Consider the following 27,037-nt stretch of genomic DNA (forward strand, 5'->3'; position numbering starts at 1 on the left):
GCCTCTCGGCCTCCTGAAGCTTCACTGTTGCCCTCTGGGGGAGTTTGCTGAGTTTATAAGGGAATATTCAAGCACAGCACAATTTGGAAAGAAGTTTCCTGGTGATGGCGAAGCCCCAAGTGAACAACAGAGCTTAAGGCGTGATTACATCACAAACTCCTATGTCTTACAAGCAATGTCAACCATGAAGATAGGTTAATCTTCCATAAAGGTTAAGGAAGCAGGCTCCAGGTAAACAACACTCATGATAAGGTGTCAGGGGAGAATATCCATACAGACTGACTGAGATAAAGAGGCTCAAGATGAGGCTTTAAGGGAGCTAATGAGGCTGGGTTGTCTCTTCAAGGGGAGAGAGGTCTTCTCTGTCTTCCACCCATAAGGCTGGGAGCTGAGGTGGTTAGTGGCCTGGTGACCTCTATGCTGTCTCTTTGGCCAGGCCCCTCATGAGCATAAGACCTCCTACAGGGTCCCACCCAGGCTGGTCTCAGATTAATCTGTCATCCTCCCACCTCAGCCTCCCAAGGCAACTGGGACTCCATGGGACTCCAGGCGTGCACCGCAGCAGTCCCTGACTCTTTTGGTGTTCTCCCCCCCCCCCCCCCGCCGCCCGCCCCCCCCTTTTTTTCTTTCCCCCCCCCCCCCCCCCCCAGTGTTTCCCTGACGATTTACTTTTGGATCAGCCAATAGCAGCGCAAGCAAATGATTATGTTAAGCAGTCTCGACAGCCTTGTTAGAGAGGAGCTAGGCAGGGCAGAACCAGGCAGTAGCCACCAGATATTACATTAGCTACCAGAAAAAACAAACTTCCTCATAAAGGACCCTGTCACTTAGGAAGTCACATCCTCTGGCTACAAGGGGGGAACTTGTAATCTTGGCCTCCTGCTATGTTAAAGCAATCTCCCTCTCACTCAGTTGGTGTGCACGTGCGTGCTTGTGTGTGTGTGTTTTCTAGGACAGAGAACAGCTCTGAGTATGATTGCTGTCCACTTTTAAAAAAATATATCTATTTTTATGTGTATGCGAGTTTTGTTTGTCTGTCTGTCTGCATACCCACATATGCCTGGCGCCCATAGAAGCCAGGAAAGTGTATTGGATGCCTTGGAACTGGAGTGACAGGTAGTTGTGAGCTATCCTCGGTCCTGGGCAAGAGCAGCAGCTGTTGTTAACTGCTGAGCCACTTCCCTTGTCTGCCTGGTTTAGAAGACATGGTCTCCCTGGCCTAAAACTCACCAGGTGGGTTAGGCTGGCTTCCTGGAGAGCCCCAGGGATTTGCCTGCTTCTGCCTCTCTGGTGTGTGCTGCCACACCCAGCTTTTTGAGTTCTGGTAGTTGAATTCAGGAGCTATAGACAGTGTCATCTCAGCCCTCAGATAGAGAACAGAATTACACACATTTATGCATGTTCTCACTGTCCTTCGGTACAGGTACCACACCCAACCACGAAGGCAGCTGCTCACCTCCTTCCTGCCTCTCTGCAGGCTCAGCTTTGGAACCCGCATTTGAAAGCTGTTTCTCCATTTCTTTACCAGCTGAGGGAGTCAGGTGAGCTGCTCTCAGGCCTTGCTGTGGTTCTCGTCGTGAGGCTGAACTGTGGCATGGGCCTGAGCTGGGAAAAAGTTTAGAGAGCTACTTGCCCTTGCATTATTTATTCTTGAGTTCCTTTCAGCCTCAATATCGTCTCCCATGAAAAGCACCACAGTACCCTGCATTCAGGCCTGCAGTTGGCACCCAGCTTTAACATGTCTTTGCCTGATGTCCCTTTTCCTCTTCTGAACAGCAACCCCTCTGTGAAAGTCCAGCCTTGCTCTGCTGTGGCCTTCCCAAGCCCTGCTCTCCCTTCTTCCCACTGAGGAAGTCCTTGGCTCACTGGTGAGTGGCCCACACTGTGGCCTGTCTTCGAAAGGAGCCTGAAAGACCGCAAACCAGGTGCATGCACTCTTCCCAAGGGTGCTTCCACTCTTGCTCAATTGCTCTGGATCCAACACTCAAACCCTGTCAATCCTGCCTTCCTTAGAACACAAGGGCAGGCCCTGAGATGGGCTCTTACAGCATGTGTAGGCTCAGGGCCCAGCCAGCTCACTGATCTGACGTGGGTGGAAGCAGGAAGAAACACTTCTTTAGCTCAATCCCTCACCATGGCTGCTCACACAGGGACAAGTGTGACCGTCCCCTCACATTCCATTCAGGTACTTTGAAAGGGCAGAAGTGCTTCAAGAACACATCTTCATTTATTTTTACTTTTAGGACACAGGGTCTCATGCAGTCCAGGCTGGTCTTAAATTTGCTGTCACTAAGAAGTGAACTTGAACTTCTGACATGCCTGACTCTACCTCCGGAGTGCTGGGATTACACGTGTGCACAACCATGCCTGATTTTTTTTATTCAGTGTTGGAGAATTTGAACCCATGGTTTTGTGCATGCTAGGCAAGTACTCTACCAAACTCAGCTACATCCCCAGCCCTTTAGAAGGAAGCAGGGACAGGAGACCAGAGCAAGGCAAGTTATTTTAAAAAACCTGATATGGGCTGGTATGATGGCTCAGTGGTAAAAACGCCTGACAACCAGAGTTTGATCCCTGGGACCTACATGGGAAGGGAAGAAAAGGAACTCTGGCAAGTTTTCCTCTGATCTACATGTGTTCTGCTGCACTCAAACCCACCCATACACACAGAAAAGAAATACACTTAACTGTAATAAAAATTTTTAAAACTCTTTTATATAAAGAACCCAGACAACTAAAGATATAACAAATGTACTTTTAATTAATTTCAGGTAAAAACTACACAGGGAGAAGGAGCAATGATTAATTCTGGCCCTAATTTATAGAGCCAAATCATCTACATTAGAAAAAAAACCAAAACCCAAGGCATTAAGTCCTCACAGGTCACTCACTGGCAACCCAGCTGGTCTTTCATATTCCGTATTTCTTCTTCAACTCTTCTACCTTGTCCACATAGGCTTTCATGGCACTTTCCTTGGAAGTCCCTGGAAGGAAGGGATAGGGGTAGACATCAGGAAGGCAGTATGCTAGAAAGGCATGCAGCGGACAGGGGTGTCTGCCCTTTGCTTTTTAAAAACTTGTGTGTGCATATCTGTACAGGGGATATATTACATATATTAATTAGAATGCAGATATGCCTGAATGTATGTATGTGCACCAAATGCATTCAGTGCCTGCTAAAGTGAAATGAGGGTCAGGTCTCTCAGAGTTATAGGTAGCTGTAAGCTATGTGTTGTGGGTTCCAGAAACCAAATCAAGTCCTCTGTAAGAGCAGCAAGCACTCTTAAGCCATTCTTTTCAGCCCTGCCTTATCTACTTAATTATGTATTTATTTTGCAAGGGGTGAATGTTTGTGTGTGTGTGTGGTGATTTGAATGAAGATGGCCCCACTGGCTCATATCTTTGAATGAGCGGTCCCCAGTTAGTGGAACTGTTTGAGAAGGATTAGGTGGTGTGGCCTTATTGGAGGAGGCACGTGACTGGAGGTGGGCTTTAAGGTTTCAAAAGCCCATTGCCAGGCTCAGTCCCTCTCTCTCCTGCCTGTGGATCAGGGTGTAAAGTTCTCAGCTACTGTTCCACCATGTCTACCTTTCTGCCATGATGATCATGGACTAACCCTCTAAAAATTTAAGCAAGCAGAGTTTCCTTGGTCATGGTGTTTCTTCACAGCAATAAAATGGTAACTAAGACAGGGGAGGGGGCACATACATACTACAGCATGGGTAGAAGTCAGAGGGCAAATTGTGGGTTCCCATCATGTGGGCTCTGGGCATCAAACTCCAGTTGTTAGACTTAGTGGCAAGCAACTTTACCCACTGAGCCATCTCATCAGACCCTCCACTTGATTTTATGAGATGAGGTTTCTCACTGAACTAGGAGCTCATGGGTTGGCCAGTGACCTCAGAGGCTAAACCTGCCTGTCTCTGCCCCTTCCAGCATTAGGGTCACAGGTAGGTGCCTGCTGCTGTGCCTGGCTTTTTTATATAGGTACTGGGTTTCTGAACTCAGGTCCTCGTGCTTGCACAGCAGGCACCTTGCTGACTGAGCACTCTCCCTAGCCCCGTAATATCATTGTGACATGATATTATGATTCATATATATGTTGTGCCACAGGCTGGACATATATGCTCTGATCCCAATTTAATATTTGGAGATTGTTTCTTACATGTATAGGACAGCTCTCTGATATCTCAGAGATGACCTGAGGACCGGACTCAATACCCTTCCAGGGCATGGGTTTTGCTTTGCAATGCACTAAGCTCTTGCATGAGAGTAGGGCAACAGGCAGGGTGGACCTTAGCCTTCTAGACGGGCAGGAAAGTGTCCCTGTGGTGATTTTTCTGGGGCTGATAAGCTCGTGTTTGGCTTCAGCTTATGGACTGTCTGTTTTAGATTCTCATCTCCCACAGCTGTATTGCTGGCTGTGAAAAAGCTAGGCCAGCCACCCTCTTCCCCACAGAGAGAAGCACCGAAGACCGAGTAAAAGCTGCTGGTTCTTGGAGAGGAATGAGGCAACTCTTTGTCTTCTTTTCACAGCAAGAGGGACAATGAATACACCCCAAGGGACAGCCACACTCAGTTCCTAGATTCCCCCAGGGTAAGAAGAAGCCCTTGGGGACTGAGAGAGCTTGTTTGTGAAACACTGGATGCCCGGGCGCCTGAGAATGGTGTGGAAAATGGACGGGCAGAACTGCACAGGACCTTAGCCATGCATTTTAGTGTGGTGGGGCCCTTCCTGAGTTCATGCCTTCCTCCCTTGTGAGAGGACAGAAGGCTTATTCAGCAACTGGCTAGCAAGGGTATAAGAGCTGCCAACAGCTTTGGTGCCAACTTTTGGGGCTTGCTGCCATGGGAACACGTGATTTAATGGAGCCCAGACACTTCTTGGATGCTTGTGCTTAGCAAATAATAGTTTCATTCACTGGCCACGCATTACCTCATTCCCTTTTTTTTCATGTGCCTTCTGGCTGAAAGGGAACTGGGGAATAGCCACTCGGACAAGGGGCCACTGCCTGTACTTGTTGGGGAGATAGAGGTGTGTACAGGAGAACTCTTCTTACTCTGAACTCATCTAAGGACCCCTGCAAAATATCCCTCCCCGGCCTGTTTCCCAGTGACTTGATCCTTAGTCCTTTCCCACTAGACAACAACTGCCCAGAGACAGAGCTCTTAGAACAGGCACCAGCAACATTCAGAGGGACAGGAAAGGAAGTGGCCTGGTTTTCCCCATGTGAGGGTTGGCTGGGCTGGCTTCCATATGTGCCTCGTGAACTTTGCCCTCCCTGCTCCAGAATGGAGAGTCTTCAATGCCCAGCCTCACACAGGAGGGAAATTGATTGGAACACGTTACCTTTCAACTTATTCCATGAATCCCATTTGGCTTTGCCTTTGAGGTCCAACAGTCCAGGACGCTCTGCAACAAGGGAAGGATAGTATTAGATTTGCTACAAGTTCTAATGGAGAACTTTATCAACTTTTCTTCATGAAAGTCAAGAATTTTTCGTTGGTTTTTTTTTTTTTTTTTTTTTTTCCCCAAGACAGGGTTACTCTGTACAGCCCAAGCTGTCCTAGAACTCATTTTGTAGACCAGGCTGGCTTCAAACTCGCAGAGATCCACCTGCTTCTGCTTCCCAAGTGCTGGGATTAAAGGTGTGTGCCATTACCGCTTCACATTCTTTTTCATATTGTTACTGATTATTTGGGAATTTCACATCGTGAACTCTGATCACACTCATTTCCCAGTCCTCCTAAGTTCCCCCACCTTGTGACCCCCTCCACAAAAAAAGAAGGGAAATAGAAAAACAAGCAAACAAACAAACCAAACCAAAACCAAAACAACCAAAAAACCGAAGTCCAATTTGTGTTGCCCAGATACTCACCGGAGCTTGGTAGAACTCCCAGTGACCAGCCCCTTAAAGAAAACTGAGTCCTTCCCCTCCTGCTCCCCTGCCAGAAGCCCTCAGCTGTGGAGAGCTATACTTCAGCATCCTTACCACGACTTTTTAGTACTTCCAATGTCTTGTAGGTTCTATTGTAAGAAACCCAGTTGGGCTTATAGCAACACAAATTTGAAATTGAGAGAAAACAAGATTAAAAAATGTTCTTAGTTTTTTTGAACTATAAAGTAAAATGCTTGAGACCCAAAGTTTTGCTTTAAAAAGAACCACTCTTTTGGGGTTAGTAGGTGAAGTCAGTAGGTGCTTCCCTAGCATGCACCAAGCCTGGCCCTGGCGACCCTCAGCATATATAAGCAGAGAATGACGGCACACACCTGTAATCCCAGCACCCAGGAAGTAGGGGCAGGAGGATCAGGAATTCAAGGTCAGGCCAGCTATACAGAAAGTATCATGCCGGTCCAGGCTACATGAGAATTAGTGGTGGTAGTGCACACTCATAATGCCAGCCACTCCAGAGCTGGGCATGAGGATGGGAGGGTCAAGGCCTGCCTGGCCCACAGACTGGATGGCTTAGTGAGATTCTGTCTCACTATTAGAAAAATATTAAATAATAAAAGGGCTAGGGATGTGGCATAGCATGCCCCAAACCCTGGGTCCCAACCCCAGCACCAGATAAACCACAGATGGTGATTCACACCTATAAGGTGGAAGAAGGAGGATCAGAAATTCAGGGTCATTTTTGGGCTAAAGAGTGAATTTGGGCCAGACTGGGCTACACGAGACTCTGTCTTACACAAAACGAGGGGTGGGAGGGCAGGGGCGTACACACACACACACACACACACACACACACAAGCTCAAACCAAACCAAACCTGTACTTTGATTAAATTAAACAAACAAACATCCATTCATGTGGTTCACAATCCAAAAACTCTGAACAAAGGCTGGAGAGATGGCTTAGCACTGGCTGCTTTCACAGCGGGCCCAGGTTCAATTTCCAGCACATGGCAGCTCACAACTGTCTTTAACTCTAGTTCCAGAGGATCCTATACTCTCACACAGATATGCACTCAGGCAACATACCAATGCACATGAAATTGAAACAACAGTAACAACCCTCCCAAAACAACCCCCCCAAGAAACAACTCTGAGAAGAAATACTATTACATTCTCCCCCTCTCCTTGTTGCACTGCTGTTATCAGTGTTCTGGGTGTCCCTGCCTGTGATTTGTCTTTATAATCTGGTCCCATTTTCACATATTGTAGAAGTTTTTTTTTTTTTCCTGAGACCAGACTACTCCCAGAGCATCTGACTTTGGGTGGCCCTCCCACTATCCTTCCCTGGGGACAATTTCATTGCTAAGAGCAGAAATTGCACAGTGTGCAGCTAGGGACTCAGAGTCTGAGAAAAAGTCCCAGGAACCTTACAGGAAGACTGCAGATCCCCAGATGAAAAGACTCCCTGCCAGACTGTTCTCCCGAGATAAAATGTGTATTTGCAACATTCAGTTAATTAATTTATACACTGGGGTGCATGCGCATGTGCATTCCATTGGGCAGGTATGGATGTCGGAAGACAACTTTTGGGAGTCAGTTCTCTCCTTTCACCAAGAGGGTCCTTCAGGTAGTCAGGCATGGCAGCAAGTGCCTTTACACAAGGGGTACAATTCTAATGGAAAACAGTAGATTCAACAAAGCTACTGCTGAGCAACAGGGCTTAGATTTCTCTCTGGGGCCTTTGCTTCTTTCATACTAGATGCTAAGATAATAGGTAAAGTCCTTTTGAAACCAGATTGAATCTGTTCCCCGGGTCACTAAGAAATGAGGAAGATAGTCTTTGCAGGTAATATCTCTCAGCTTAAAGTCTAGACACCGGGGCTCTGCCTGAACCGTAGTGCCTCAGGTAGTTGGAAAGTGAGTTTCTCAGACTCCTGGGCTGCCGGGCCAACTTGGCCTGCTCTGATGAGAAACTGGGCATACCTGTATTTACATCGCCCACGGTGGCTTGTTTGAAGTGGCTGTAGATGAACAGCATCTCTTCGTCACTTGGCTGAGTCTTGAGGCGCTTCACCTCCTCAGCAGCTTTGTCAAATTCAGCCTAAGGGAAAGGAACAGGTACAATGTGGGAGAGGTCCAGGGATGAACGGACAGTGGGAAGGGCCACTCCTCCCAAACTCTCTTTTCTTGCCAAGATTCCGTAAAGGCCCACCTGTACACTCATGCAGTTACAGCACTGGGTCAAGTGCTGGGAATAGACCTGGCTCACAGTACAAGTACACGCCCTTGAAAATCTTCATGCCCAACGAACTGCCTGACCACCACTGGCCCATGTTCAGCAGTTCCTGGAGTTTCAGCAAAGCTACAACCTATAACCAGTGGAGACTGACCGGGCAGTGAGGGGAAGCGTGGCGTGATCAAAACAGTCAGTCAGGGGTCAGGAAAAGAATGCAGAGGAAACCAGGGTTGGGCCGCTGGTCCTTTCCTACTGGGCCTGGAGTTTAGCTTTGACCTCTGTCCCAGTGCCCAGATTAGGGAGAGGCAAGTGGGAGGAGCAAGAGATCTCCCTACGGAGTTAGCTCCTGGACGGGATCTCCACGTGAGGGAAGGAGAAGGCGGGTGGGCCGCCTCACCTACTCGCATCTCTTCTGTGCAGAGGCATGCCAGGCACAAGACTAGTTACCTTCCCCCGACCTCCAGCCTTCCCAGCCAGGGCCTCCATGAGTGTCCCTCAATACCATTCCGGTCCTTCCCAGTATGGAATTCAATCTTCCCTGTCCTTCATCCCCCTTTTGCCTCATCTTCCTTTTGAGGATGCTGTGCCAGTTTCACCCTGGAGTCCAGCCCACCCGCAACTCTCTAGCAGTTCCGGCGTGGGCGGCAGTTTCAGAAATCTGCAAGGGAAAAAGTTCCGCTCCCCAGGCTATGAGCTGGGCTCGGATCCCAGAACAGCTGACTGGCATCCGAGGAAAGAGCCCCACGGGATTTCTGCGGTCTGATGCCCCCAAACCCACTGCATCTTCGCAGCCCGGCAGGGCACGCGCAGTACCTGAGACATACTGGCGAGGTGACCTGGTTCCAAGCGCGCGGGAGGAGGCTCAGAACAGGCAGCAATCAAACTCCAGAGCGGACAGCCTAGCGCCTTTAAAAGCACAGCCCCAGCGTTCCAGCGAGCTCGGGCGAGCGCCAGCAACCAATCAGAAGTCGGACCTGCCTTCGGGGGCGTGTCCATTCTAGGCGGAGAGAGCCAGCCCTTCACAGACGCAAGAGGGCATTATTGCGCATGCGCGGGGAGGAGCCGCGGGGCACGCCGGGAGCAGGTGGGACGCGCTAAGGGTTTCTTTGAGCGCGGTTGGCGGGTGGGGGCACTCGGGGTGAGTGAGGGCAGTTGGGCAAGAGCTGGGAAGGGACTGAGATTGTGTGAAATGGGGTGGTGCGGGAGGAAAGTAGAAGTCAGTATGATTCTTTCCCTTTAAATCTGATGCTGGTTGGAAAGAGGCCGGAAGCTGCATCTCTAGTAACTTCTCAGCCTGGGAAACGGGATGATGCGACCCCATAAAGGGAATCTAGGGAGAAATGCCAAGTGCACAGGGCCACGGTGTCCTGCTGGACCAGCCCCATGCCCCACCCTTTTCTTCTGAACTTCTGGCACATTCTTTGACCCGTGCACGTTGCCCAGAGTTCTCAGTCCCGCACGCCTAACGCAGTCCAGTGTTCCATTAGTGCTTTATAAAGGCAGAGACAGTGTGATATAACAAACTTGCGCCAGAAGAGGTGCCCGACAAGCCTTTGTTAAGTGAATAACTTTTCTTCTCGAATGTTTTTTGAAACACTTGGCAGCATGAGTGCAGACTTCTAGACCTTGGGCAGACAGCAGTGGACAAACATGAATCTCTGCAACCTTGAGGCATCTTATTGTGGGCTAACAGTTGATGTAGTAAATTATCGACTTTTCAAAAAGGAGTTGGAAGTTGTAACTCGTGGGTATGGGTGTAGGGGAGTGGGAGAGAAGATGCTGTCTGAGCGAGCCCTTCGAGTCAGGGAAGGCGCATTCTAGCAGAGAGCAGTAGTAAGCAACGGGTTACTGTGGGAATTAATTGAATTCTTAGTCTCATTAATAAAATAATTTAAAACTGACTCAGGAGGAGGCTCGAGGACAGTTTTATTAAAGTTTAAGATTAAAACATCAGGGCAGACAAACTGAAAATGCTGACACCCATTGAGGACAGGCGATGGAGGAAAAGCCCTTCCTTTTAAGTTAGTCTTAAAAGGACAGAGAAACAGTGAGAAAGCCCAGAAGGCCTGGGAGAACATGCATAGGAGTGTCTGGCAGGTTAAGAGTTCAGAGGGCATTCAATTAAAAGTAAATGTGTCCCAGGGTTACACTGGGGTCACACAACGAGGGGAGCAAAAAGGGTCAAGGCTGGAGAACTAAGAAAGAGGTGGGCTGACTACGTGATGGCAGAGGTTGGTCACTCTCGGCATGCAGGCAATCATTCTGATGGAGATGGAAGTCACCAGGGGCTTTCCAACGGAGATGACAGAATGCAGAGGTGTCTTATGAGAGGCTGTGCACAAGTGGATGGGAGATTTTAGTGGGCTGAAAGAACTTTCTGGCATTGGATGCAAAGGTGAAAGAAGAGTGAAAGAAAATTTTCTGGAGGTCATTACAAAAGGGAGATTGTCTCTTTTCACTTCCTTATGTGTGGCAAGAGGCCTGCACTACAGATTGTGGCCCTTTTGACCCTCCACCTCATCACAGCTGTAATAGTTTACAAAGGGAGGGCTGAGGCTGTTAATCAGTGCTGGGGAGTGTCTGTCTAGTGTATTTGAGGTTCTGGGTTCAATTCCCAGCCCTGCAAAATAGAAGATTTAAGTCCAGGCTTTCAGATGACAGCAACAGTGTCAGTCAGGTTTTGTGGAGTGTTTGGGAAGGAGAAATTTAATTGCAGGGCGCATATGTAGATTTGTCAGTTTGTGAACCAATTTGCTCAGATATTGAGAGTAACAAAAACTTTGGAGGTAAATTTGGGAAAATTGCCCGTGAACTATGTAGAATGCAGATTTCTTTCAAAGTGGCCATTTAGGGACCCCCATCCACCTTCCCACACACTTAAGGCTCAGATGAATTAGCTTGTATTCCTTACTATAATTTTCCATGTCTCTTCTGAAAGATTAATTGGCGCAATGGAGCTTTGACTGGACTCAGATGTAGAAAGAGGATCAGTGGGAATGTTAGCTCCACAGTCTATTTGTAGTTCAAGACTGAGCTGTTGGTTGCTTGAAGGAATACAGTTCACTTCCTTAATTTTATGTAGTGGTTCCAGATGAGGATACAGAAATTATTTGAAGTGAGTGAAGAACATGCTGAAGGGTTGTGGATCCCTAGGAGCTAAGCCATCTTGAGCCAGAGGAGGAGGAAGAGCACTTCTCTTTGTTGTGGAGCCTCCCATAGGCCATGTTTCAGGGCTGCTTCTCAGCATACTTCCTGCTGCCTTTCTGTGCTTCCCAGGGACTCTTTATCAGTGTCTCATCTATGGCAATGTCACCATAAATGCCCCAGGGAGTTAGGATGGCATTTGGAGGCCATAGAAGAACTTGGGGTATTTTTCCTCAAGTACCTTCCATTTGTTTTTGAGACAGTATCTTCTGTTGTCCTGGAACTTACCAAGTAGATAGGCTAGACTGGTTGGGCCAGTGAGTCCAAGGAATATTTCTGTTTCTGGCTCCTCAGTACAGGGATTATAAGCATATGCCACCATGCCTGGCTGTTTTGTGTGGCTTATGGAAATTGAACTCAAGATTCTCCTGTTTGTGTGGCAAGTTTTACTGACTGAGCTATCTCAGCCTTTGGAAATTTTATTTTTAATAATAAACTGAGGGTCTGACAAGATATCTTATAGAGGAATTTTATTCCAGCAGCATGGCTACTCTGGCAAGGGATCACATACAAAGACCTAGGTTTATGTGATCTGGCTGAAATGCAGACATGCTCTGGATTACAGTATGGTTTGGCTGGAATATGGACATCCCCTTTGTACACACCTTTAATCCCAAACAATGAAGGTTAGTCTATAGAAGGAAGCAGCCATGTTTGAAAGTGACTTCTAATTGAGGGGCAGATAAAGTGATGAATCAGAGAAAGATTGGATAGAATGAGTCAGAGATAGGATACAGCCAACTCTCATGAGACTAGGACAGGAAAGAGAGGCTACTTAAGAGCAGTGGAGGGGGAGAGAATTTTTTTTTTTTTAACTGAGAGTCGATTATCAGGACAGTTTTAAAGAGACAGGTTGCAGAGAGAACAAGCTAGACACAGGTGAAGACACAAGCCAGTGAATCAGATGGAGCCAAAATATTAAAACATTGCCAAAACTATTTTGAGTCTAGGCAGAGCAATTCAGTTAGAAGCCAAGAGAAACCAGTTTGAATCAGTCATATTGGAAAGGAGTTTGGGCCATAATAGCTGAGTTGAAACAGCCAGCGGGAGTTTAGGAAGGCTTGGGAATGTCTCTCATCTCATCTCATCCCCTCATCTGAGGAGATAAAAACACGATTTACAGTGGCTCACATGGGAGAGTACTTGTTGTGCAAGCCTGACAAGTTGAGTCCAATCCTCAGAACCCATTAAAGGTGGAAAGAGAGAACTGAGTCCATAGAATTGTCCTCTGACTGCCATTTACATGCTGTGGCATGCATGAGCCTGCACACATACATACGCACAGTTCATGCACATAATAAATAATTAATAAATCAAACTGCTCAGCATATTTGGGGTAAGTCATGTGAATATTTTGAATTATATATTTCTACAAAACTAGAAAAAGCCATTGCTTTTCATAATCCTGAGAAATCATGGATCCTCAGCTCTGTTTATGTCCTCATGAGGACCTCTTGTCTGTTATGATTTTTTTCTACTGTCTGCTTTCACTTATACCTTAGCTAAGGAGAATAGAGGTCACTATGCCCTGGCCACTGCCTTGTCTCTTGATGCTTGCTCTTCTTAGGAACTCAACAAACACTGGCTGAGTAAAGTGCCTTTTCCTCTGTAAGTTTGCTCCTTGTGATCCCAGAATCAGGTAGACTAAAGCAAGAGTGTCCATGAGAGGTTGAGGACATCCTGAGCTCCACCCTAAAACCTTGTCTCGGAAAGCAAACAAAAGGAGCCTGGGAAATAGTTCAGTTGATAAAGTGTCTGCTCTGCAACCATAGAGACCTGAATTAAGATTTCTAGCCCCCACATAATTGTTAAGATTTATTTTCTACGCTGGGGAAGTTGATGCAGACGAATCCCAGGAGATTGCTAGGAGGTGGCCATTCTAGCCAATTGGTGAACTCTGGGTTCATTGAGAGACTGTCTCAAAACAAGGTGGAGAACAATTGTGGAAGATGCCCAGTGTCAGTCTCGCCCCACCCAACACTCCCACATCCAAAGGCATATATCATGCACACACATATACCAACAAAAAAATAGCCAAAAAAAAAAATAAAAAAGCTTTTTTTTTTTTTTTAATTAGCTGCCAACTTGAAAACCAATTGAATTCAAAGAACTGATTATGAGACCAGGGGCTGGAACAAACCAGATGAATTCTGGTCAGAGGCCTATGCAATCTCTTGGTAACACTCCCAGCTTTGGAAGCAGAGGGCTTAGCGGGGATGGGGAACCAGACTGACTCAGCCAGTCAGTAGCAGCTGTCAGCATCGCAGCTTGTGCTCGTGGATATGAATCTATGAGGTTATCATCCTGACTGCCCACAGACTTCCCTTGCTCTCAGCTTAGTTAGACTGACCAGGTTTACCAGGTATAAAATTCCTACTTTGCAGCAGGCCTCCTGGCAAATCAGAACACAGTTGGCTACCCCTGTAAGAGTCATGCCACTATTGGAGCAAAAGGCATATTTTGCCAGGCAGGTCAGTATTGTAGCATACAGGAAGACCGCTGAGGTCTTTTCCTCCATAGCATTACACCTTCTGGCTTATGTAAGCTAGCCAGCAGGGAGAGTTTCCGGTCACTTTGAGGTTGATTTTTCTTTGCATCTGTATCCACAGGTTTCCCTTATTGTTAGTTTAAGCCAGATGGGCAAGACACATGAACAGGTAAAAATTTTTCCTTTTGTGAAGAGTGGTTTAAGATTAAGTTTCTTGCTATAAAGGAAACCTCTAATTTCTAAAAGTAACCTAATCGTTAAGAAAAGAGTTAAGAACACACTAATGATGCAAGAGAGCTTTCATGGAAGGCAAGGGCGTTCCCGCGAAACCAGTTAACTCTGTACTTGGTTTCTATTTTCTTGGAATGTGACTCCTGTGGCCAGGCTCCAGCAGAGCTGGGAGGGGAATAGTATGTTTTTAAAGGGATTGGGAAGCGCTTCTGGGATAGGAGTGGGGAGAGAAGGGTGGAGGCCTGGGCTTTGTGAAGGCTGAGGAAGATAAGGGAGAGAAAGGTGGGAAGGCAAGCCTGGCTTTCCCACACTGCAGCAGGGAGTCTAGCCGGCTGGCGTTCTGAACAGTCCTCTCCTTTGCTGTTCTTGCATATGTTGGGAGAAACTGAATCAAGGAGGGGGTGAGCGAAGAGTGTGTGTGGAACATCCTTGGTAGAACTTTCTCCCATCCTCACCTCTTCTATACCCAGGCATCATGGGGGGTGGTGTCCAGTGGTGGCAGCATTGGACACCAAGAGGGCTTGGGGGTGGAAGACTGTAGGGGCTTGACTCACTGGGTGAAAGGGAAGGGTCACATGTTCTAGTCATCCTCCATTGCATATCCTGTCTTAGTGCTTTTGTGTTCACATGTATTTGTATGTGGGTATGTATACACGTGCACATATATGTGAAGGCCAGGGGACAGCCTCAGCTGGTGTTCCTCAGGCACAATCTATCTTTTATTAATTTTATTATTTTTTTTACCTTCCCTACAAATTATTTTTTAACTGTGTGTACGTGTGAGTGTATGCTTTGTGTGTGCAGGTGCCCATGAAATCCAGAAGAGAACAGCAGTTCACCTTGGAACTAGAGTTACAGGTAGCTGTGAGCTGTCAGGTGCAGGTTCTGGGAATCAATTCCAGGTCCTCTGGAAGAGCAGTAAGTTCTTTCAATCACTGAGCCGTCTCTCCAGCTCCATTTTTACTACTTAAAATTGCCTGTGTGTGTGACAGTGTAAGTGTTCAAAGGACAACTTTCAGGGGTGAGTGTTCTCCTTCCACCTTCTTAAGGTAGTGTCTCTCCTTTTTTAAACTGTTCTGCATTCTCTAGAGTGCTGGCCTCCAGGACTCTAGGTGGTTCTTCTGTCTCTGCCTCTTAGCTCTCTGTAGGAGTGCTGGGATTATTGCTGTGAGCCTACACGTCCGGCTTTTCACATGGGCTCTGGGAATTGAACTCAGGTCATCAAGCTTACAGGCCAAGGGCTTTTTCCTGCTGAGTCACCTTAAGGTCGGAGGTTGTTTTTGAGACAGGCTGTCTTACTGGACTGGTGCTCCGTGGGTAGGCTACGCTGGCTGGCCAGTGGACTCCATGGACCTGCTTGTTTCTGCTTCCTCAGTGTGGGGTTGCGTGTACTTGCTACCATGGCCAGGTTAATTTTTAAACACGGGATCTGGGGGTGTACTTCCTTGTTTAAAGGTCCTTGTGCTTGCAAGGCTTCACCAACGGAGATGTTTCTCTAGCCCTTCCCTGGTGCCTTTCTTCGATACCTCACTCTGACTGAAGAAGGGGCCCACTGACTTGCTATTAGATGGAGGGAAAAGTTCTGTTTTTCTGGGATTTGGCTCTCCCCGCACCTCTGCAGCCACCTTGCTGGCAGGGACAGAAATTCCTTGCTACTGTTTGCAACCTGTCTTCCATGGATGTTGAGATGGCCTTACCACAGTGGATGGAGGGACAGTGCTGGCCCTCCAGCAGGTCTCCCTGATTCCACTCTCTGTAGAGCGGAAGGAATGCTTGTAGCTAGTACTAGGGGTGGAAGTTGGAGATACCTACGTGGCCTCATTGCCATGGGGAAGATGGAAGTAGGGTGCCTTGGGGCCCAGATCCCTGCCTCCTCTGGTAGGTGACAAGGTGCCCCATTAGAGCCTGGTATCCCTTTGATGTTTCTGGTCCAGGTAGAGGTCAGGTCACAGTCTTCTGCTCTCTGCTGGAGCAGAGAGATCACTGCCTAGAGCTTTTTAACTTGCTGGGTTCCCCCTGTGCTGGCACTTTTGGATAAAAATCACAGACTTTGTGTGTAATTCTGATGTATATGATGTGACTGAATATACACTTGTGTGTTGGGTACCTGTAGAGGCGAGAAGGGAGTGTTGGACCCCCTGGAGTTAGGGTCACAGGAGGTTGTGAGCCCCTGGTATGGGTGCTGGGAACCAAGCTTGTGTTCTCTGCAAGAGTCACAAGTGCTCTTAGTAGTTAAGCTGTCTCTCCAGCCCTGAGGCTTTCAGTTTTTGATTCATTGTTGGTGCTTCTGAGATTGGAGAGTTGCTAAGGCAGTGAGTCTGAGACCCAGTGAACCTCAGGAAACTAGCCCACCACCATCTTATGTTTCAGACCCTGAGGTGTCCCTAGCTTGCCTGCCCTCCTCCCTCCACGTTTCAGAGTTACAGCTTTGTTTTGTACAGAACACAGTGCTAATGTGGTTGTTGGAAAGTTGAGTACAGGGTAGAACATGACCCTGTCTTAAGGACCAAGGATGTGGGCTGGGAATGCAGTGGGTAGAGCAGTTGCCTCAGTTCAAGGACCAGAGTCCATGTCACAGTGGGATGTGGTAATGCGACACCTGCAGTCCATACAACGCTCCTGCTGGAGCTGGGGCTAGGAAACAGCAAAATTGTTGGAAGCTCATGGACCAGTTAGCTTGACTGTGCAGTGGGTAAACAACAGGAAGCTGTCTCAAATAGGGTGGAGGGAGAGGTCAAAGGTTGTCTGTCTTCTGACCTCCAGTTGTGAGCCATAGCGTGCCCCCACCCCCCACCCCCATGGAAAATTAAAAAATAAAATAAAATGAACACAGGTGGTCGCTGCTTACTGGTGTATCCACTAAGCCTGAGGCCAGATCCAGCTTTAAATACTGTTAAAACATGCACTTTTGAGCACTCAGCAGACAGCATATCTGACAAAGACCCTCCTGGCACGAGCATTGCCAAGTGACATCTGGAATTTACTTCTAAATGCTCTCCTGATGCCCCCTGGATGCTAGCTATTCCTGCTAGACTGTCAGCTACTTCCTTGGTGTAACATGCCCTGGCTGGAAGTCAAACATTACACATGACCCTGACTCCTGCATCTTTCTTTCCTCGTCTGTAGAGAGAGGATGACCACACAGTGAGGTGTCTGAAGCCTTGTTTGAGTCTGACACTCTGAATAATAGTCGTCATTACTGGGGTAGTTCTAGTATAGAAGCTGAATGCACATACAATCAGAGGCGAAATCTTGGGCTCCTGTTTCTGTGATGTCAGATTTGAATCAGAAGGGGTGGCCATTGGGGTAAAGGCACTTGCTGCCAAGCCCAGCAGCATGGCAGCCTGAATTCTATCCCTGTGATCCGAATGGTGGAGGGAGAGAACCAGAAGACAGATGTCCTCTGACCTCCGTATGTACATTCGTACACACACACATGCATGTATGCATGCATGGGCACACACAAATATTAAACACACACACAAATACTTTAAAATATTTGTGTGTATGTCTCAATCTAAAGCTCACTGTTTTGGCTAGGCTGGCTTGCCAATAAGCCCCAGGGATCATCCTGCTTCTGCTCCCCATCCCCTAAGAGCTATGGTGGCCAGCATTTACTGTAATAGCTGGCTTTGATGTGGTGCTTCGGATAGAACTCGGTTCCTTACACTTGTGCCCTTTTCATACTGAGCCATCTCCCTGGCAAAAGGGCCATTTCTTTAAAACAAAAAATTTAACATTTATTTGTGTGTGTGTGTGTGTGTGTGTGTGTGTGTAGGGATAGGTGTGTTGGAATGCATATGTACCATTTAAGTAAGCTCCAGGCCATTGATAGACCCTACCTATCGCACAGGAGATGGGCAATAATTCTGGGAGTGACACCTGGAGTTTTCTTCCAGCCTTTGAACACATGTGCAGGTGTTTGCATATATACCTGGGATTATCTTCCAGCCTCTGCACACATGTGCAGGTGCGTGCACACACACACACACACACACATACACACACACACACGTGCAGGTATATGCACACATGTGAGTCATGCCCTCTGTGCTGCTTTTTCCAGCTTGGAGTTTCCTTCTCTTTACAATTTGGTATTTTCTCTGTTTCTTGGAAACAAAGTGCTACGGCAGAATGGCCTAATACAACAGAAACCTGCTCTCTTGGAGCTCTGGGGCCCACACTTTGTGAAATAGGACATCGGCAGTGTTCTCGTTTTCTTTCTGCTGCTGTTATAGAAACATTTTGACCAAAAACAACTTAGGGGCAGAGAGGTTTATTCCAGTTTATAGTTCATCATCATGTAAAGGCAGGGCAGAAACTCAAGCTGGAGTCTGAAGTGGAAATACTGGAGGGATACTACTGTCTGCCTCTCCCACCCATGCTTGGCCAGCTGTCCTGCACAGTCCAGGTCGCCTGCCCAGGAAATGGTGTTGCCCAGTGAACTGGGCCTCTCAAGATGGCCCCCATGCCTGTGCCTACAGATCTAGCCATCCCTCAGTTGCGACTCCCTTCCTAGCTGACTGGAACAAGCAGCATGGAGGTCGTATGTTGCTTTGAAGTTGAATCCACTTTGTGTCTGTCCCCCAGCTTCTTGTGGACCCTGACATTTGGTTTATAGATGAACTATTTCATTCTCTCTGTATGTGGTATTCTCAAGTGACTGTTTTTACAGAACTCTTCCTGTGAGGGCACCAGCCTTGTTGGATTAGGGTCCAGTTGCGCTGACAAGCTGCTAGAGGCCAGGTCTGGTATCTGGTGAGTCCTGGCTTTGTGCTTCATTCATGCTTTGGAAAGTGTCCTTACATGCCAGAAAGGACAAGGCAGCTCTTTGAGGCCTCTCTCATTCTTTTACCCCCCCCTCAGTGTATATGTGTGTGTACATGTATGTGTGGGAGTATGGGTGCATGTGTGTATGTGTGTGTATGTAGAGACCTGAGGTTGACATTGGGTGTTTTCCTTGATGCCCTCTCCACCTTATTTCCTGAAGTAGGATCTCTCAGCTGAACCCAATGGACCTAGTCTGGCCAGTCATCTTTGTCCAGGAGTCCCTTGTTTCTACCTTCTAAGTGCTGAAACTACAGGTGGCCATCATGCCTGCCACTCATTTATGTGGGTATGGGGACCTAAACTCCAGTTTTTCCTCTTACAGGACAAATACTTTCCCCATTGAGCCATCTTTCCAACCCCTGGGACCCCTATTACAAGGTTCTAATCTCATTCCTGAGTCTTTGCCCCATGACCCATGACCCTAAGGCCTCCCTCGAGGCCTTACCTCCCAATACTGTCACATTGGTAGTTAGGTTTCACAATGCAAATTTTGGAGGCATTTCTCCCCCTGAACCAAAGAACATCTCCGTTTTAGTTCTTCAGTGCCTGTAATTCCAGTATTTCAGAGGCTGGACTTTGAGTTCAAGGCCAATTGGGGCTACACAGTAAGCCACCATCTCAAAACCAAACCAAAAAACCCAAACCGACTGACCAACCAACCGACCGACCAAACAGAACAACCACAATAAAAATGTGCCAGGAATGTGCCAGCTTTCCTTTTTGCCTTTTTTGTTGGTGAAAGGCTGAAGAACCAGCCTTTTTTTTTTTTTTTTTTTTAATGGTTATAGGACTGGGCACTGTGAGGCTACCGGTATAGTCCTAAGGAGCTTAAATTGATGTGCACTGTGCTACTTTTTTTTTGTCACTGTGATCAAATACCTGACAAAAGCAATTTAAGGAAGGGAGGGTTGACTTACAGTTTGAGGGTGTAATGCTTCAGGGTTGCAGTGCATGGCAGCAGGAGCGTGAAACAGTTGGTCACATGGTACCCACAGTCAGGAAGCAGAGACAGGTGGATGCTGGTTGTCTTAGAGTTTCTATTGCTGCAAAAAGGCACCATGACCAAGGTGACTTTTATAAGGAAAACAGATAATTGGGGCTGGCTTACAGTTTCAGAGGTTTAGTCTGTTATCATCATGGCGAGAAGCATGGCAGCATGCTGGCAGACACGGTGCTGGAGAAGGAGCTGAGAGTTCTACACATTGATCCACAGGTAGACCTCGAAGTGCACCCCACAGTGACACACTTCCTTCAACAATGCCATACCTACTCCAGCAAGGCCACAGCTTCTAATAATGCCGTTCCCTGTGGGCCAAGCATTCAAGACCGTGTGGCCCAAACCTACCCAAAGCACCACACTGGTGCTCAGCTCGCCTTCTTTTTGTTCATTCCAGGACCCTAGCCCAGGGGATGGTCTGCCCACATCCAGGCTGGATCTTCCTGCTTCTGTTGATCCAGTTTAGAAACTCCATCATTGACTACCCCATAGGTTTGTCTCCTGCGTGATTCTGGGTCCTTTCTAGTTGGCAGCCAGTGTTAACCATCTCCAGAGTGGTGAAATAACCTCCAAATTTTGCTAACAGAAATGAGATCCCAGCACAGTCAGGGATGGTAAAATTACTGCTTGTGACTCAGTAGCCAACGGCTTGTATTTTAGGCAATTGACTCTTGGGACATCCAGAGCTGGGTCATTTGCTTTAAATCATGGCCACCTACTGATGACATGTGGCTGGGAGTTTGTCTTGCTGGCATTTCTCCACGTGTAGCTCTCTCAGACTGGAGAGGCACCTCTGCCACCGTAGGCAGCAGCAGCAACATCTGTGGATGCCCCTTCCTGTGGTACATGCAGCTGTGTATTGGCTGATGACGCTACTCACCAGACCATGTTACTTTCTTTCCCTGTGTGTGTGTGTGTTGTGCATGTATGTAAGTTTATATACTTGAATGTGTTGAATGTGAGGCCAAAAGGGGGCATTAGTTTCCTTGAAGCTCTAGTTACATACAAGTGATTGTGGGCTGCCCAGCTGTGTGCTGGGAAGTGAACTCTGGTCCCCTGAAAGAGCAGCAAGCACTCTTAGGCACTGAGCCAGCTCACCAGACCCTGAGCGTCTCGTGAAAAGCCATATATTAGAGCAGTGGTTCTCAACCTTCCTAATGCTGTGACCCCCATGTTGTGATGACCTCAGCCATAAAACTATTTTCGTTGCTTCCTCATAACTGTAATGTTGATAATGTTATGAATCATAACGTAAATACCAGTGTTCTCTGCTGGTCTTAGGAGACCCCTGTGAAAGGTCTCTGTTGGGAGGTAGCAGAATCCTTTGAGCAATGGTGCCTGGGAAGTCTTTGGGTCACTGGGTGTAAGCACTTTTCTCCCTCAGTCTTTTGCACTCTGCCTCTGAGGTGAGTGGTTCCACTTTGTCACAGTTTTGTACTATCTTTATTAACATAGGCCTGAAGCACTGGGGTCACAGATGGTTAGCCAACTGAGAACTTTTGGTCTGTGAGCTAAAGTAAAACTTTGGTTTTTTCATTTTGTCTTAGTGTTCTACTGGTGTGAAGAAACACCATGACCATGGAAACTCTTGTAAAGGAGAGCATTTAACTGGGGCTGGTGTACAGGTTCAGAGGTTTAGTCCATTATCCTTATGGCAGGAAGCATGACGGCATACAGGCAGACATGCTGGCTGATAGTTTTATATTCAGATCTATGGGCAACAGGAAGAGCCACTGGGCCTGGCTAGAGCTTTTGAAGCCCCAGTGCCCACCCCCTGTGACATACTTCCTCCATCAAGGCCATACCAACTTCAACAAGGCCACATTTTCTAGTCCCTCTTAAGTAGTAACCACTCTGATGATCAAACATTCAAGTGTATGATCCTATGGGGACCATTCCTATTAAGTTATCTTCTCAGATATTTGTCACAGACATCAGAAACTGGCAAGTTATGAATCCTATTTAAACCCTGTTAATAGAATCCTAATATCTCATAGGGCTGAACCCCAAAGGTGATACAAGGAAGGGACACAGTGGACAGTGTGTGCTGTACCCCAGGTCAATAGGTGGCAGACAATGCATGCCTACCTAGGTCACCAACTAGAGAAAGAACCCTGTCCAAAGACCCTCCCAGCCAAAGTTTGGGCAGCATGGAGCAAACACTAGCCATCCCTACTAGGTTCAGACTGTTCTCTTAACCCATGGGATCCATGAGTATGATCTTAAGATAGCATTTTGCTGGGCATAGTGGTATACACCTACAGTCTCAGCTCTTGGGAGATTGAAGCAGGAGGGTCTAGAGTCTGAGCCATCCTGGCATCCATAGCAAGAAGAAAGATGACCAAGGGTGGGTGATTATATCCCTGGACTTCTGGAGAGCTTGGGAGTGGGGACTTAACCCCTCGATGGATTTAGGCACCTAAGCCACCTTCCAGGCCCAAGAGGAAAAGATAAATTGTTTGCCAGGTAGGAAGTGTTGTGGTACCTTCCCAGAGGACCCTCCTACATAAATCACAAAACACAAAGTTGGTTCTTCTGACTCCTTTTTTAAAAATTGTTGTTTGTTTATTTAAGACAAGGTCTTATGTAGCCCAGGCTAGCCTCCAACTTGCTATATAATGATTGACCATGAATTCTCCTCTTTCTGCTTTCTGAACACTGGGGTAATGGAGTGTAATGCCATGCCTGGTTTGTGTTGTGCTGGGACTAGAACCCAGGGTTTGCATGGCAAATGCTCTCCCCACAGAGCCATGGAAACAAGTAGAGAGGTGTTGGTCTTGTTAGGGTGTGGGGAGTGAGCTGGGTGGTATTCATAGTTGGGGGGTGCCCATTGTCTTACAGTGGATTGAGGGTTGTCTGGTTTTGTTGACTATTGCCAGGTCACTTCCCGTTGCTGACCTAAGGGTTGCGGTTATGGAGACCGCTTTAGGCTAATGACTTCACTCTTACTTGCTCTAGTAAGCTGTGTTTATACCACTTTGTTGAGCTCTGTTGTCCCGGGAGTGGCCTCTGTGGGTGCCTCCCATGCAATGGGTGTGTGTCAGGGTGGAGAACTTCACATTTAGATCATCTGCATCTTCTCATGTGTGTGTCTGTGTATATATGGGTACATGTGTCTATCCGTATGCCTGTACCTATATGTACATGTGTGTATAGGTCAGAGGACAGCCGTGAGTGTTGTTTTTTAGACCCTTTCCACTTCTTTTTTGAGACAGGGTCTCTTACCAAGCTGGAATTTGCCAACAGACTGGCCAGCAAGCTCCAAGAGCTACCTGTTTCTACATCCCCAGCGCTGGGATTATAAGGACACACCACCACACATGGCTTTTTTTTTTTTTTTTTTAAGATTTATTTGTTTTGTATATGAGTATGCTGTCTTCATGCACACCAGAAGAGGGCATCAGATCATATTTTGGATGGTTGGGAGCCACAATGTGGTTGCTGGGAATTGAACTCAGGACCTGTAGAAGAACAGCCAGTGCTCTTAAGCACTGAGCCATGTCTACAGTCCCCCACATCTGGCTGTGTTCTGCATGTAAGACTCACATCATCATGCTTACAAGGTAAGTACTTTGCTAACTGACTGAGCCATTGTCTTAACTTTGTGCCTTGTTGCTGTGATAAAACACTTTGGCGAGAACAAAGTGGAAGAAAGAGTTTATTCTGGTGAACAGTTCCAGGTTATAGTGCACCATTGTGGGGAAGTCAAGACAGTAGGGACCTAAAGCAGCCAAATGCAGCTAAGAACAAAGAGTAGTGAATTAATGAATGCATAAAAGTGTTTGGTTCACTTTCTAAACTCATATAATGTAGGATTCCCTACCTAGGGAATGGTATCACCCACAGTAGAAAGGTCTTCCCACTTCTATTAACATAACCAAGATAACCCCCCACAGATATGCTCACAGACCAACCCAATATACATAGTCTTTCACTGGTCTGTCCTCCCAGGTAAGTCTCTATTGTGAGGAGTTGATCATTAGAACGAGCCATACAGCTGTCTCACCAGCCCCACACACCCCACTCTTTGAGGCAGAGTCTCACGTACCCTAGGGTGTTCTCAAATTCACTGTATATTGAATTTCTGATTACCCTGCTTATACCGCCTGAATTCTGGGATTGTAGGTGTGGACTACTATGCCTTGTTTGACCAGACCCAGGGCTTTGTGCATGCTACGTAAGTATTCTTCCAACCAAGCCACGTCTGTTGCTTGATGATCTAAATCTCGATGTTGACAGAAGACATGAGACTGTTGAGTCAGAGACAAAGAACCCTGTTGTTCGTGGCACAGCCAATAGCACTTATCACTTATATACGTTTCTCTTGTCCTAGATCCCAAAGGTCAGGGCTGTGTCGCTCAGGGGTTGGCAAACTTGCACTTGTTTGTGTCACAGCAGAAGAACCTCAGTTTTAGATAATAAACCTTTATAATTGGACCACAAGCTGCTTTCTGCCTGAGGGAGATCCTGTCTTCATTTTAACAGGCAGTAGCCAGAGCTGCCTGCTGTGCAGGTTGGAGATACCATCTCTGTCTTGCTGAGCTGCTAGACGCCACACATCCTTGAGAGATGGCTTTAGTCAGCAGCCTCTACCCTCTCTGCTCATAGTGCATGCAGAAACTGTAAGAGAGCCAACACAGCGGGATGAGCCTTCTCCCTGATGATCTGAGTGAAGGGAAGTCAGAGGCACGTTTGGTGTGCCTTGTTAAGAAGGAAGGTGCAGAGGCTAGAGAGGTGCCCTGTGGGTTACAAACATGCGGACCTGAGTTCAGATCCCCAGAACCTCGCTATGCTCTGGATGTGGTGGCACTTGCCTTTCATCCTAGCACTCCAGAGGTAGAGGCAGAGGCAGGTAGAGCTCTGAATTTGAGTCTGGCTTGATCTATTCAGTGAGTCCCAGGCCACTTAGTGATATACAGGGAGGCCGAAAAAGCCAGATACAGTGTCCCCTGTCTGTAAGTTTTGGCACCGAAGAAGTGGAGACAGGGAAATCCCTGGAGCCCACTTGCTGGCCCAGTCAAGATTAGTGAGGGCTCAGTTCAGTGAGAGACCCTTTTTCATAAAACAAGGTGGAGAGTGAATGAGGAAGACACCCCGATAGCCCTGTAGACACATAGACAGACAGGTATGCCTTTGTTCATACACACACACACACACACACACACACACACACACACACACACACACACGGGGGAGAGAGAGATGCATGAAATAGTCTTTCTCTTCAGTCTGGAAAACTGGGCTGTCTTGGATCATCTAAGTCTCACATGCCTTCAGCACAGAAAACAAGTGATTTTTTTTTTTTTTTGTACATTTGCCCAAGGTGAAAGGTCATGGCCAAGGCAAGTATGAGGAACTGTAGGTGTTGGTGCCAGCAGGTCATAGAGTGGCATGAGCAGGGATCTTGTGCTTATTTGCTTATTTAGCATTGACAATGACCCATCGTCAGCTGCTAAGGTTACCATGTGATAAGCTTCAGCAACTTGAGGGAACATGTGTGGGAGTTATTAGATTATCTCATTTATTTTGAACCTACCAACAGGCAGGAGTTTGTTTTTTTAGTTTTGTTTTGTTTTTAAGTCTCTAAAAAATGATCCAAATGTTACAAATATTCTTTTAGTTTAGATTTGTTTTATGTGTGTGTCTGTGTGTGGCTTTGTGCATGTGAGTGCCAATGCCTGTGGAATCCAGGAGAGGGCTCTGGATCTCTTGAAGCTAGAGTTGTAAGCTGTCCAACATGAGTGTTGTCTCTGAAAGAGAACTTGCTCTTAACTGGTAAGCCATCTGTGGTGGTTTGATAAGAACAGCCCCCATAGGCTTATATATTTGAATGCTTAGTCACCAGGGACTGGCACACTTTGAGAAGGATTACAATGTGGCCTTGTTGGAGGAAGTATGTCACTGAAGGTGATCTTTGAGGTTTCAAAAGCCCATGCCAAGTTTCCCCTCTCTGTCTCTCTGAGCCTACAGATCATGATGTGGTTCTTAGCTACTCCCCTAGCACCACTTCTGCCTGCCACCATGCTCTCTGCTGCCATACTTCCTGCCGTGATGACAATGGACTGAGCCTCTGAAGCTCTAAGGAAGCCTCCAGTTAAATGCTTTCTTTTAATAAGAGTTGCTTTGGTCATGGTGTCTCTTCACAGCAATAGAACAGTGACTAAGTATCTCTCCAGCTGCAATCTTTTGTGGGTTATTAAAAAAAAGATTTCTTTATTATGTATACAATGTTCTGCCTCTATGTACATGTCTGCATGCCAGAAGAGGACACCAAATCTCACTATAGATGGATGTGAGCCTCCATGTGGCTGCTGGGAATTGAGCAGGACCTCCGGAAGAGCAGCCAGTACTCTCAACCTTTGAGGCATCTCTCCAGTCCCCCCACCCCCTTTTTGGTTTTTCAAGACAGGGTTTCTCTATGTAGCCCTGGCTGTCCTGGACTTGCTTTGTAGACCAGTCTGGCCTTGAACTCACAGAGATCTACCTGCCTCTACCTCCTCAACACTGGAATTAAAGGTGGGTGCCCAGTTACAATCATTCTTGAATTAACATTAGAAGTGTCTTTCTTAAAAGTTTTGCCAATGAAATATCACACCTGTCTTTCTAGAATAATTGTTCTTTGGTTTGCAGTATGTAAGCAAACTAAAGAAAAAGGTCAGGAACTTTTCAAATGTTCATTTGATTGTCACGTGGTCCTAGCTTTTAAATTCTTGGTTTCATATTGTCAGTTATTATATTGGTTTTTAGATTTTATATTTCTATTATATATATGTATATACATATAATATATATGTATATATATATATATACACACACACACACACATACATATATAACTTTGTGTATGTATGTGGAAGGACATATGTACCATAGTGTGGGTGAAGGTCAGAGCACACCTGTCTTTCTACTGAGTGGGTTTTAGGGATTGAACTGAAGGCCTCATGCTTGTGTGGCATGCACTTTATCAAGTGAGCCATCCCCCTAGACCATATCCCACCTTTTATACCCAGCCATCTGTGCTAGTTTTGTTACTTTTAGTTACTTTTTTTGTCATGACCAAATAGCTAACAGAGCAAGTTCAAGGGGAAAGATTTATTGGGACTTACAGTTTCAGAGGGCTCAGTCCATTCATACAGGGAGGGTATAGCAGAGGGGT

At 46.9% G+C, this 27,037-nt stretch overlaps 2 protein-coding genes across 4 annotated transcripts in view; one reads left to right on the forward strand and one right to left on the reverse strand.

Annotated features, from left to right (window-relative positions):
• Nucleotides 1-2,741: 2,741 nt before the first annotated feature.
• On the reverse strand, nt 2,742-9,041 carry Dbi (diazepam binding inhibitor, acyl-CoA binding protein). Of its 2 annotated transcripts, none has more exons than XM_055601752.1 (4): nt 8,945-9,041; nt 7,879-7,996; nt 5,351-5,413; nt 2,742-2,984 (listed from the first exon to the last, which is right to left on the reverse strand). In XM_055601752.1, exons 1-4 carry the CDS (start codon nt 8,951-8,953, stop codon nt 2,911-2,913), a joined length of 264 nt encoding a protein of 87 aa, XP_055457727.1. In that variant the 5' UTR covers nt 8,954-9,041; the 3' UTR covers nt 2,742-2,910. The 2 variants fall into 2 exon arrangements, with proteins under 2 accessions (XP_055457727.1, XP_055457736.1); XM_055601761.1 differs by lacking the exon at nt 8,945-9,041 and adding an exon at nt 8,286-8,361.
• Nucleotides 9,042-9,186: 145 nt separating this feature from the next.
• Nucleotides 9,187-27,037, forward strand: part of CUNH2orf76 (chromosome unknown C2orf76 homolog) — a 61,779-nt gene continuing 43,928 nt past the window's right edge. For both annotated transcript variants that reach the window (XM_055604677.1, XM_055604680.1), the window contains exon 1: nt 9,187-9,215. The gene's annotated coding sequence lies outside the window, so the exon portion shown is untranslated. The remainder of the gene's footprint in view (nt 9,216-27,037) is intronic.

Source organism: Psammomys obesus, unplaced genomic scaffold (genome assembly GCF_907164565.1).
Source record: "Psammomys obesus unplaced genomic scaffold, mPsaObe1.curated_primary_1811, whole genome shotgun sequence".
Lineage (NCBI taxonomy): Eukaryota > Metazoa > Chordata > Mammalia > Rodentia > Muridae > Psammomys > Psammomys obesus.